A 13557-nucleotide genomic window follows, 5' to 3' on the forward strand; every position below is an offset into this window, starting at 1 on the left:
TATTTGGGAATGCACCATGCAGAGAAAATCTAATTAGCAAAACCTTGAACCGTGCAATCAACGTGAGCAGAGAGAAAACCATGGAAATATCACTGCACATTACGTGAAATTAAATTATGATCAAATGTAACATTGTAGTGATGCATTAAAAGAAGATACAAACGGGGAGCATCGTTTTACTTCAGAGCTCTTGTACACCAACGCACTACATGCACACAATCCGGTGGGAGTGACAATGGTGCACGTTGTGAAATAACAATTGCTATTGATGACTTGATGATAGGCGCACGGAATGCCTCCCGACGCTCACGGTTTACGAGCAGGGTGTGCATCGGAGAGTAGCTCCGTTTGGCTGATCGTGATGAAAAAAGGGCTTACACAGCACATGAATATTTGAAGGAGTTGGGTGGTGACTGGGGAGACACACTTGCCTACGGCGCTCCTATTGGTTTATTGGTGACGTGATGCCACGGAGGAGTTGAGCTCAACACTTTATAAAGCTTCTCCGTGCGCGGCGAGCCCACTCTTTACGAGACCACTGTTGCTGAAACTTCTCTTCCCGCATCTCAGCTACTCGGAGAGACCCTGACGCCACCTTCCATCATGAGCGAGGTAGGGTCCTATGTTCTTAAGAAAAAGACGCGAATGGATGAGGTCGATTACGCACGAAACCTTGCGCAAATACGCGGAGGGATAAATCAATAATGAGTGGTTTAACAGCTGTTGTGGACGGGTCTGAGGGAAGTGCTGACCGACATGTAGTGTTGCAGCGCGGATATAACGCGTTACAGTGTGCAGATGTTGCACAGCTGCTCTGGCAAAGTGTGCAGATCAGGGAACAGCAGGGGTTCGCGCGTTGCCCTCCGCCCGAAGTGACAGTGGATGATTTTGAAAATGACATTTCATTTTCTCCGCTGCTTCCCGTTCAGCCAGCATGTGAGCTGTACTACGGTGTTTGACAGTAACTATACAGTGGAAAGACCACAGTGTGGCGGAAATGGACTTCAGCGTGGTAACAGGTTAGGAGGAGAGATATTGGCGTGACTCCTTCAATTTTTTGGGAAAAACGCAGCCAAATGAGGGAAAATTACATTTTTAAGTGGCTCATATTGTATTTTATTTTGTATTTAATCTGTATTTAATCAGGCAGCGTTGTTTAATATTTTTGAAATCTCCCTTTTCAAGAGAGACCCTGCAAACAAAAGACTTTCACAATCAGCAATCTTACATCCACGGGGAATGAAACTGCAGTTGTAGGACAAACTGCAGCTCTCTCCATTGAGAAGGTGCATAATACCTGAATCTAGTTTTACCATCATCAGTGTAGGGGACATCTAAGGTGATGTAGACACTGAAGTGTGCACGGTATGTGTACTGAATGAGAGAAGTTTGGAAGTTTCTTCAGTGGAGCTCTATAAATGAAAAACACAAGATAATTGTTACTTCTTGACTGTCAGGGTGTCCATTCAACCCAGTGATACAGAGAACATTCATTTATTAAGGTTTTTTAATGTATTGCTGGTCACTGGTCATTTATCTTAGAACATGTAGTTGTTAGTATGTGGGGGCAGCTCAGGTGGTGGATGGATAAACACTCAGGTGATTGTACCAACCCCACTGTAAAGCGCAGTGGGTTTATCTCTCAGTATGAATAACCCCGGCAGCGCAGGGCATCACAGATCTCACACCACAGGGGTGTTTACAGCTTGCAGTGGAAAAAAAAAATGCTGTTAGGTTTTTCCCACAGCTCACTCCCCCGATCCCATACAGTCACTGATGTTCAGCTCCATTAGAAAGTGGAGGCTGCAGGATATTAATAGCTCTCTTTTTAATGGGGAGTGTTTATTCTGCACAAGATCTTTGTTAAATGGCCTGGAGAATTCTGCTAATGTCACCACTGGTGTTTGGGGTATTATGGCTCAACTGTGGAACATATCTTATGTGCTATAAAATGTAAGTAGCCTGTAACATATGGGTGATGCAGTCTCGGCATGACTCCCCGAAGCTCATTATTTCTCAAAAAGAGCTGATGATATGACCTTTATCTTTTAAAAGACTCTGACTTTTTAATTTGAATTTTTCCCTTTTATTGTCATCAGTTGTTTTTTAGTGTTTGACGTCAAAAATGTGCGGCAAACAACGCAGTTCTACACCAGGGATATCGGCACATCTCACCGCCTGCAGTTCAATCAGCAGAACAAGTTGTTCAGTTCAGATACAATTATTGTACATAATTATAAAAAAACAATATAGTAATTTATCTTTTTTTTATGTAATATATTTTTCAGACAATCTTGTTGATGAATTGCGGCTGTCATCGCTGCTGCTCATTGTTGTGATGCTTGAATGACCCTTTATCAACCAAGCAATTTATTTGTTCTGCTGCATTAGCACAATAGGACAGAGAGCACAGCATCAAGTGTAGCCAGAATATAATTATATTGGAACATGTACGTGCAGTTGAAGTCATTTTTGTATTCTCTTTTTTTACGTACAGTGTACACACGCTGAAAAAATGGATTCTGACCCCTTGCAAATGTTATATGTCTCAATCTGGTTTAATTAATATTTTTGTATGTGTTATTGAACCCTACGTACATTTTAAAAGTAATTTAAAATGACTGAGACATAAATAGAGTACACTGAACTTAAAAAATATGTTCACTAAATTTTAAATACATATCTTGATTCAGATACAATTATTTGATGCAGCCACTTGACAAAATAAAATGTCAACTTTTTTTCAGTGCAATACATATGGGTGCACAGTATATTTGCTTTTTACAAGCTAATGTTTTACATGCAAATGTGTGTTTGTGTTTCCCAGTGGATGTGTTGAAGTAAGGACAAGATACTTAGGACATAAGGACATAAATGTATGCACAAAGGATAATCTTTGTCAACTCGTCAAACCGGTGTACAAGGAAACAATCCAACAGCAGCCTTCGGGTATACAAGGCAGTGCTAATGGAGTTCAATCCTGCAGTCTAGTGGGTACGCAGCCTGTCATTCCCCTAGAATGGATCGGTGGCAGACATCAACGAACTTCCCCTCAAGCTGTTTAATACAAGTCATTCACCAGCCGCCTCAATAAAAGATGAATTCAGGGTGCGTACACACTCAACAGGAGCTATTACAGCTTTTGAATAATTGAATCCCTCGCTGGCAATGAAATCACCTGAGCCTTGTGTTTGGTAATAATGTGCAAAGTAAAGAGAAGCTGTTTTGTCCTGTTGATTAGAAGAGGTGTAATTTTAAGGGGAACACAGCCTGTACACGGACGGGAAGACGGGGAGGAGGCAGTGGAGGATTTCGCTGCTTAGCTGATATGTTTTGTCGAGTTACTGTGCAGAGTGGAGTTGTTCTCAGGCAAAGTCGTGGATGCAGTCAGTCTCCAAACTTGACTTGAAGCCAGTAAAGCAGAGCAGCTCAGCATGTTCTGGATGGATGAGTCTCGCAGTGGTCAGCACTGCAGCGCTCCCTCCCTCGCACCCCCACCCGCCTCCACACTGCATTCCTTCTCTCCACCTCCCTTCATCTGCACATACCTGCGTGGAACAAGCACGCTACGTGAAGGTCAACAAGTCAACGGCATGAAAAACTGAAAGGAAATCCAGAAGAAGAAGTCGGGAGTCCCTGAAGCTGCTGACTTCTGTCACTGTGTTCGTGTCAAGAGGAACGATCTGACAACAGAGCCTGAAAACTGTTGCTCCAGTTGGTGGAAAATGGTCGACTCAGACATTTCAAGATTTTCTGATGGATTCAGTAGAAGGGTTGAAGCGACTGACACAGTTACTAACTGTCAGTCACTCTTCAACTTTCTGAAGCTTGTTGTGTCCTCCTGCTCCGGCTCCCGAAAATAAATGAAATTCCACAAACCAAATAGGCCTCAAACACTTTGACGGGTCCTGATAGGTAAAACACTGCAGTCTGTGAAAATCATAGGTGTTGCATTGAGAACTGATTGTGTCACAGCGGCATGACTAAGCTGTCCCATTTCCAAGACGTCCTGTTTTTGAACAGTTACCTGTAGATGGTCCGTCTGTTTCTCACATTCCATGGAACATTTTCCGAGGGTACTTGAACTCATGTTGACGCACAGATATTTTCGGTCCACAAAATTGCACAGTGCTGTAATATTCCTGCTGCCACTGACTCATAGCTAAGCCGTCTTCAAGCCAAAACAGCTCCACTGATCTCTAGTTCCTGCACCTTCCTGTGAGAATAAGGTTTTCTCATTGATCTTACCTTGGTTCCTCCCGTCCATATTCTGCCCTATGCTAATTAACATCAAAGCAGTGTGATTGCACATCAACTTAATATACTGACACAGATGTGAGGGCTGTGCACATATGAATATATGAGTAGGATTTACATGTAAGAGTGTGTGCAGATATATCTACATTCATGTACACAACTGCATCCTGTGTGCGTGTGCAGTTGGGTAGTCATGTTAGTGTTTTCAGCCATTCATTTTTCTGACCTGCATCATTCTATAAACAAGTTGGCCCAGCTGGGAATGAACAGAAAATCTAATTAGAAATTAGCATAGACCTAACCTTGATTGGCTTCCAGATCATTATTCAGAGCACCAGCTTCTTCGGGGAGACGTTTTTAATGATAAGAAAATTCTGCGGCCATGTGGACGACTGCAGTGAGAAATCACACGCAGTATTCAGGCTACCCTGAATTGACCCTGTCCTACTTTCAATTTCACTGAATGGATAAGAAAACACAAATTTTACAGAAAAAGCAGTTCAGTCCACTTTAAGCAGAGATTGGTACTTAGACTTAAATAACCCTTGACCAGGGATGTAACGATGAAGTCGTCCCATTAATAGTCAACATAAATCAGGCTTCTCTGAGCAGCCTCACTTTTTTTAAGAGGCTGAGACATATTGCTTACTTAGTAAACAAGCCCATTGTACTGAACTGCACTCTGTGGGTTTGAGTGAAGCTTGTTAGGTGCGTGTTTTAGTGGCAATCATTAAATGTCGCTCCGTTTCTGAAGTTGATGACAGGGAACCTTCCATCAGGTTTTAACTTAACGTGTTTCCCGACAACTCTCATTATGCAACTGACCACATTTAATGACATCAGACAATAATTTCCAATGTGTTTTGAGGCGGCAACTCTCCACTTTCCATTTGACTATTGTAATCTTCACACAAATCACTCTCCCAGTCCTCAGAATGGATTGTTGGACACTAGAGGTTCAACCACTGGGCTCTGAGAAGTTGTAATAAATCCACCGTCTTAATGTCTGCAGACAAAAGTGGATGGATTTTCCACCTCAGGTTGATGCATCATGTTTATTAAACCCGTTGGAGTAATCACATCCATTTTCATTAGTGGTTATTATCCGGAGCAAACGCGAGAAATTACTTTTGGCGAAGGCATGTTTTCCCCTTTTGTGCTCTCAGCTCTTTTCATCTCAGGGCTCGAGCGTTTGTTCTGCGTCCCATTTCAAAAACTGTAATCAGCAGATTTTTGCCATGAGTAGCAGGAGACACTTAATCCTTGAAATGCACGCCGTGTCTGAGGGCGGAATTCTGAGGAATTTGTGCTTAGCAAAAGCCCAATAAGTACATCCCAGTCCCTCCAGCCTGGTAAAGCTTCCACAGGAACTGGTCTGGCCCTGGTGTTCAAATATTAAGCAGCTTTAGTGCATGTACGGCTGGATTAGGGGACTTTTGTGGATTGTGTAGATCTGCTGTGTTATAGCCTCCAGTGTTGTCAGCCACGTTGTCTGCTGTCCAACAGGCAGATGGACCACACTTGAAAGAGATTGCTTTTTGTCTTAATGGTACACTCTGTAAATGCACTAAAATGCTAACTTATAGAAATAAATACTCACTCGCTTGTGATTTATTGCTGTTAGTCTTTCGCTGCTGTTGTAATGGACTGTCTGCACGATAGCAATGAAAGCAGTCTGACGGCACGTAGTCTCTCCAGATGTTTGCCCCATCAAAGTGCTTTTAATGTTACATAAACTGTACTGTGTGTCAACATCACATCATGATGCTGTAACTTATAAATGATTTACGCCACGTTGATGCTGCTGGCTCCGTTTTAGTTTAAAAACGCCAGGGCTGTGTGTTAGTCTTGACGGGCAGAAACCAAGATGTTTGGAAATTGATGACATAGACACTCACAGCCACTTGCTCATTAGGTCTTTCTTTGATTCGTCAGGCTCCTATCACATGACCTTACCGAAAGAAAACCGCCGGCATTAGCCTCGGCTACCAGTGTAGAGCAACCAAACCTTCATGTTTACACCGGCTTGTGCGTGCCCAGTGTTCGTGAGTGGTCCCGTGATATGTGTATTCAGGCATGTTAATATGGACAGGGATTGGAAGTGATATGGAGAAATAAGGGTCGTGTGGACATCGAGTTTTCAAACCAACATGTAGCAGAATGGCTGTAACCTATATATTGGCCCTTTGATAGGCTGACGACCTGCCATGTGCGTACCCTGCCTCTCGCCAAATGTCAGCTGGGATGGGCTCCCTCCCCCTGTGACCCTCAAAGAATAAACCGAATAGATAATTAATTGATGGATGGATGACATAAGAAAAACTTGTGCAAGAGATGTCTCTCAAATTAAAAATCTTTTGCTTCATTACCATTGTTAAACAACCACATGAACAATCTATTAGCCTTTTCAGTATGCTGGTATTGATTGATTACAGATATAGTTTTACCCAGTGGGTCTAATCAACAAACACTCCATCATCTAACACGATCTTTATCAGCAGCGGAGAAGATATGAACGGTAATTTTGCTCCGCCGCAGCGTCATAAATCACTTGGATTGGTGCCGAACACAGAGTGAAACTGTAACACACTGGGTGGTTAAGTGACTGGGATGAAGACGTGTTTGTAATGCATGTGTGTTGTCTGATTCTTATGCAGCTATAAATTCACCAGCTATGTACACAGGGCTGATTGGGCCCCTGGCCCAGTCTGCACATTGCAGGGGGAATAATGCAATGAAAAGTTGATCATTAAAATAAATTGAAAGCTTTATTTGGGCTGTTGCCTTGGTGAAGTGCATTGGAATGTGTTGAAAGAGCTCTTTTCAGCCTGCAGCTGATGGTGGAGTGGCTGTCACTTTAAACTATATACTGTACATGCAAAAAATCATCTTTAAATGTCTGCTTTTGACGTCAATGAAAAATGTTAAATATCAATAAATGGACACATGTTCAAACATTACACATTATCATTGTACATCATCATTCTAGCCATCTAATGGAATTGTAACACAACAGATTGGGATGTGAAAACACCGTTTAACAACCATAAAATGTGCTAATGTACAATAATATGCACCATCGCATGTGAAAAAAAAAGCTCCAGCCGTCTCTGCTCTGCTCCGGCACCGACGTCATGTAAATCTCACATTACAGCAACGTCAGCAGTAGTGCACTGTGAATGTGTGTGTGCTGGTGTGAACGTTTCACTCATTCACTTTACGAGCTGAGTGGGTGGGAGAGAGATGAATTAGCTGAGCGACATTAGTGCTGCACACTGCAAATTTACCCCCTCCACCACATAATCATTACAGCATCATGGACTTGAGACTGAAACCGACACTTTGGGGACTGCAGGGGTCTGCAGGCCGACCCCGCCTAGTAAGTGAAGAAACAGGTTTGTGACTGCAGGGTCCACAGTGTGAATATATGGACAATGGAAAAGATGCAGCAGATGTACATACACATACGACCCATTTTCTTTTCTTTCTCAAATGGCTCACAAAGTTATTTTATAATTTTTTTTCAGTAGATGGTATTATATTATGCCTCAGTTGGTTGTGGTCGTTAGTGGATTGGTGTTTACAATTTAGTCGTTTTTGGTTTTATAAAGTGGATTTATTGGGTTTGAAATGGTAGAAATGGCAAGAACAGCACGTTAAATAAAGGTTCAACTAGTTTTGTCAACATTATCTGACGGTGAATCAAAATTTGAAATAGTCTTTATAGTTTTATAATTCAAATCTTTATTATTTTTTGTGCGATACGAAGACCTGCTATTAACATAAAGTGAGATAAAATTATGCCTATGGTCATTAGGGATGTATAGCCATTACTTAACGTATATAAATTATTAAGTGTTCCCATGTCTCAGTTGTGTTTCACCCATTATTATTTTTCTACCCAATATGTGATCATATGATGAAATCTTAATCGTTTCATTAATGCATTATTTTGCCATGGCTCATCTGGGATTCTTCTCAATCAATCAATCAATCACACAATTACAATATTTACAACATTGATTAGAACAGTTTTTAGCATAATGGAAAGATGTGTCAATGTTAAACGTATTTATACATAAGAGATTGTCTGATAGAGATGAAGGGAGCAGCAATGACAATAGAAATGGAGGAATTACTGCCAGTAATGGTAGAATATGTGAGTAGGCATATTGTAAATCACATAGTTCCCGATCAGCTGCCACCACGTTCAGGACCTATCACCACGATCCACAATCCACCATCACGATCCACGATCAGCTGCCTCCAGATCAAGATCGACCACCACATCTTATAGTTTTGTTTTTATCAGTCATGATAAGACCAACTTTTAAAATACTAAATTTGCTATTTGTTGTATTGGGTATCATTGCTCTGTCGCTGAGGAGTCCAAATAGTAGGTGTGATGCTATAACTGAACTTAACCATATTCCCAATATTTCAGATATTTCACACCAGAATTCGTGAAATCAGGGAACATTCCCAGATCCTGTGCAAGTATGTGCCCAACTCACCTCTTCACTTCCAACATGGATTATTATCAGAGTGTCATTTATATAAAGTCTAGTGACTGTTCACACTTAGACTTGTGTGTGTGTTCGGGAAGGAGAGTGTTTAGTCTTAAAGAGAATTTGCTCACCAGTTCTGATGCTCTGGCAGCCACAGTGAGGAACAGAACAGCTTGTGTGATAACTGAACCAGGCTGGTGGCAAGAAATGACGAAACCACCAGATTTCCAGATTGAAGCGTTTATTCGGGACATTTAGTCCATAAACCAAGGTCATGCTTTGTTTGTTGTTATTGTGTTAGCAGCCTGGTTTTTACTGTTCAGAACAAATAGTGTCTTCGACCTGCTCTTAGGAAGCCAGAATCATAATACTGCATGATTAAAATATACGTGATTTATTTTCATACGATTAGATTAAGTGAAGAATGAAATTTGTCATTGGCTACTCAGTAATAACGGAAGTTATTGTGACTGATCACAGTGAAGCATTAAGTCAACGTGAGATGGTGCAGATTCCGCTTGTCTCTTTTAGACACCTACTGCAGTCGCCTCGTTCTTCAGCAGGGCTTTGGTGTGAAATCAGCAAATTACCTCTGACTCTACAGAACATTTTTCCTCCTGGAAGGTTTTGGTTGCTTAATGCCCCATGTCTTTCATTCTCAGTGGTTATTATGAGCTGTGCAGCACAGAGGTGGCCCCAGGAGGAGGAAAATATATTTTGAGGATTCTTCAAGGACACGAAATGGACCATTGTGTTTGTTTGTTTGTTCATATGTCTAAATCCCCTCAGGGTCGAACAAGGAGCTGGAGCCTCTGTGACTCTACTGAATTGTTATATTGTGTGTGAACCTTAGGTGTGTGTGCACAGATATCAAATATGTTCTGCTAACAGGTTAACATTGATATTGAACGACGATTGGTTTTAGATTTTAATGAAGTAAAATAATTTGCATTTAGTGGGTTGCCTCACAGCAAAAAGGTTCCTGGTTCGAATCCCAGTTCGACTGGGGTTTTTGTGTGAAGAGTTTGCACCTTCACCCTGTGTCTGTATGAGTTTCCTCCAGGTATTCTGGATTCCTCCCACAGTCCAAAATCATGCAGATTGGGGTTAAGGTAATTGGAGACTTTAAATCGACTCTAGGTGTGAATGTGAGTTATTTTCTTTTGTCTCTGTGACACACTGGCCACCCGCCAACTGTTAAAAACAAACTGAGCTGATGGGTTGATACAACTGTTAAATATGTGCACACTTTTTGCACAAGATAACACTTCACACAACCCACGTTCGACCACCTATAGTGAAGTCATTTACTTCAGCTTTCTCCACCAGATCTGGAGTGTATAGATGAGGTTTGCTGCTCTTCACATTATGGACTAAATGGAGCCTAACTTATTTCTAAATGAGCTCGAGTGGAAGAGAAAACCGTCTGCTCAACGTTCGCCTTTTGTCTCTTTGGATTTAAGAGTAAACCAACAAAGATGAGTTCAGCAGACTGGACACAGGCTTGTTGTGGTTGGCAGTGAAGCGGAACATTTTTTTCTTGACAAGTGGACATAAATCATGATCTGACAGTGAACGTCTGTTATCCACCATAGCAACAGTTAATTAATTTGGGACTGACCTTCTTCCTGAATACCCACTAGGTCCATATGCTACTGTTTACGCTCCTGGATATTGATACCAGAACATAAAATTCCTAATAAACACTGGAACACAAGCTGGAAATAAACAACATAAATCAGTTAATTCCTCATGTTTAAAGGATGAGTGTGTAGGATTTAATGATATTTATATTGTAGTTAATTATCAAGGTGGTTCAACTTGAAAAAAAAGATTGGCTTTGTATCAATGCACAAATTTAAGTTATACAAGTTGTTTAATTAAGGTTTATTTATTGTTTGAACTTGATACTGTGAGTAAATACAACTAACCATGTTACATTATCCATACAAGAAACCGTGCTTTCTTTTATCTTAGAAACATTAAATTCAAAACCATTTCAACTAAAGATAACAACTATATTCAACAACCGGCATTAGCCTCGGAACATGGATCATTAATTAGAGGCACTGCGACCCTGTTGTCTTTGTAACATGTAAATTCTACATTTTACAATGATACGACTGCTTACATGGAGACAAGCGATTATTCGTGCTATCTCCCTTTTGAAAATACTGTTTTAAAACTAAAATGTTGTAGTATGGATGTAGCCTCAGTTTCAGAGAGTATACATATATATTATATTTCATTTCAACCAATAGATTCTCTTAATTCCTGCACAATTAACCTTTAATGATGTTTAACTGTGATTTTGAACTGATGGGCGAATATTAAAAGATGATCCCTCAAGTTTCAGATGTCAGCAGTGAAACTCTTTTCTCTAAATTCTGGAGGACCCTCATGCCTGCAGCTTCTCTCTGCCCATCTCCTCCTTTAAAGCGACTCTGTCACAAACCCCTCTCGTCTCAGTGGGCATAAGCCGGGAGCAAACACATGCCGTCTGCAGATGTCACTAGAAATTCACTGCAGCTTTTGAGGATTTTTTTTTATAAGACAGTCCCTCAGAACCACATTTAGACGAGGAGTATTCAAATACAATTTTTCTTTATTAGTCTCAAAAGGGAGGAGGTGAACGGCCTCCTGCAGCTTTTCTGCCATTTCCTTTTCTCCGAAATTTGTTAAAGCAAAACCTTGATGGTCTATAGTCATGAACCAGAGCCCTGTAGTTTCTCCTTTCACTGCAAGACCAACGACTACTTTCACATTGCCCTACAGCTGAAGAGGAGAAATAAGAAGGGGCGGTTTGGGCTTATGTTTTTTCTGCTTGATTTGTCTGTGGCCTACTTCTGCTTTTTTAAATTCTTAATGGCCATCGAGTGTGGCAGAAAACTCTCGGACTGTGCAAGCTGCCAAGTCTCAAAATAACCAAGAAAAGAAAAGGAACAGTGTTATCAAATTATTCTCCCGTTTTTTTCCTCTACAACTCTACTATGATTGTAATTACTGAGCTATACGGTTAAAATATGTGCTGTTTGATTTAAGAAGTGTAAATATAGAGAGAGGATCTATTAGCTGGATAGTATCCAAATTCTTCCCATTATTATCCCATCAAAAACTTGGCTCGCTCTTCCCTGGGACGTCGTTCTGTGGAATGTTTCTGTCTGAAGGTCTCTGATGGGACAGCACAAGCAGAGGACAGATTCATCATTCCTCATAATTAGGGTCTTAATTTGAACACCTTGCTCTTTTCAGTTCATTTGCAAAAGCTACTCTCCTGCCGCTTGGCCCACAAAAGCAGAGAGGAGCGCTATCTGGGTCGCCTGGTTACATATAGCGAGCACTCGCTGTGTCACGTGGCCCCCTCCTCACAGCTGATGGGGGCTTGGCAGCGGAACCCAAGCCACAGCGTCTCCCGCCAAGAGGCTGGCCTGCCTCTAAACAAGCCGGTCTCTCTGAGTCTTAGCTCTCGAGCCCAAAATGGTCAGTGTCGCTGAGCCAGATGAAGTGGCTCAAGCCAAAACATCAATCATCGCATTATGCCAGCCATTCTTATGAATCAGATTACAGATTAACAAACTAAGAAGCTTTCGGGATCCAGAATATTAATTTTCTTACTCTCATCTCATCTGTTACAAATGGCGTGTTGCTTCAAAGTCAGTTGAGCCCAGAAACTACTGGGAACTGCCATTGGACATCCTCAGCCTTTTCTGAAACATTTTTTTGCGTTACAAAGAGGAACCGATACTGTTACTTTTTAGAAGAAGCACCCAGTTGGGAAAGAGAAGGATCAGAGTCTGGATACCTGACCCAAGCTTACAGGACCTGTGAGGACAAAAATGTTGAAATGATACTTGGTTTCGGTTATGTTCGATCACATTGGCTTGGCTATCTACTTGATTATTTACACTCTTCGTACCTGTAATCCTGGAAAACTTTGGACTCGGGTCAGGTTTTGGCAAAAAAACTGATACCTATTGGGTTCTGGTCAGGCTCCATTAGTTTTCTCTTAGGTTCAGACAGAAAATTGCCACTTGAAACGCACTCAAATAGAGATGTCCCTCGAAGTTCATAGAAAACTGTTGAAACCCACTGAGAGGAGGCAAGTGGACCATTAGTGTAGACTGTTTTGTTGATTTGAGGTTAAGGTCAAGCATGGACTCAAAACAAATATGCAATTGAAGAGAATTCAATTTAATTTTCCTTGATGGTGCAGATTCATTGACTATTATATGGAAAGCCAGTTAAGTAACTCCTTACTTAACTCCAAGGCAAAGCTTTCGATTTACTTGTCGATGTACGTTCAACCCTCACCTCGGGTCATAAGCTCTGGGTAGTGACTGAAAGAAACACTTTGTGAATATGAGCGGAAGCTTTAGAGACAGTTTGAGGAGTTCAGACATCCGGAGGGAGCTCGCAGTACAACCGCTGCTCCTTAACATCGAAAGGGGACAGTTGAAGGAAGGAGACCCCGGGGTAGACCCAGATCTCGCTTGTTCAGAAAATGAATTTCAAAATGTCAAACTGTTCCTTTAAACCTTGTCCACCTCATTATGTATGCTGTTTAACCAAGTGTTGCTATTTCGCCTCATTGGCTGATCGTTTTTTTAAATTGCAATTTAAGTAAACACTGGATTTTCACACTCACTGCATGATTAAATCTGAGAAGTACGTTAACCTGCCGCTGTAAATGGGCCGGCTGATTGAACCAAAAGCCCCATCTGATCACAGGGAACTCCCTCATCTATTTACTGGCCTGCTGGTTGGTTTGTTGCTCCTTTAATCAGCGCGGCAC

General features: G+C 41.4%; 1 protein-coding gene across 1 annotated transcript in view; it reads left to right on the forward strand.

Annotated features, from left to right (window-relative positions):
* The first annotated feature begins 362 nt into the window (after positions 1-362).
* Positions 363-13557, forward strand: part of pcp4b (Purkinje cell protein 4b) — a 34419-nt gene continuing 21224 nt past the window's right edge. Inside the window, exon 1 of the mRNA XM_035153546.2 lies at positions 363-612. Within this exon, the coding sequence (XP_035009437.1) occupies positions 604-612 (9 nt within the window). The 5' untranslated portion in view covers positions 363-603. The remainder of the gene's footprint in view (positions 613-13557) is intronic.

This window comes from Hippoglossus stenolepis, chromosome 4, assembly GCF_022539355.2.
Source record: "Hippoglossus stenolepis isolate QCI-W04-F060 chromosome 4, HSTE1.2, whole genome shotgun sequence".
Taxonomy (NCBI): domain Eukaryota; kingdom Metazoa; phylum Chordata; class Actinopteri; order Pleuronectiformes; family Pleuronectidae; genus Hippoglossus; species Hippoglossus stenolepis.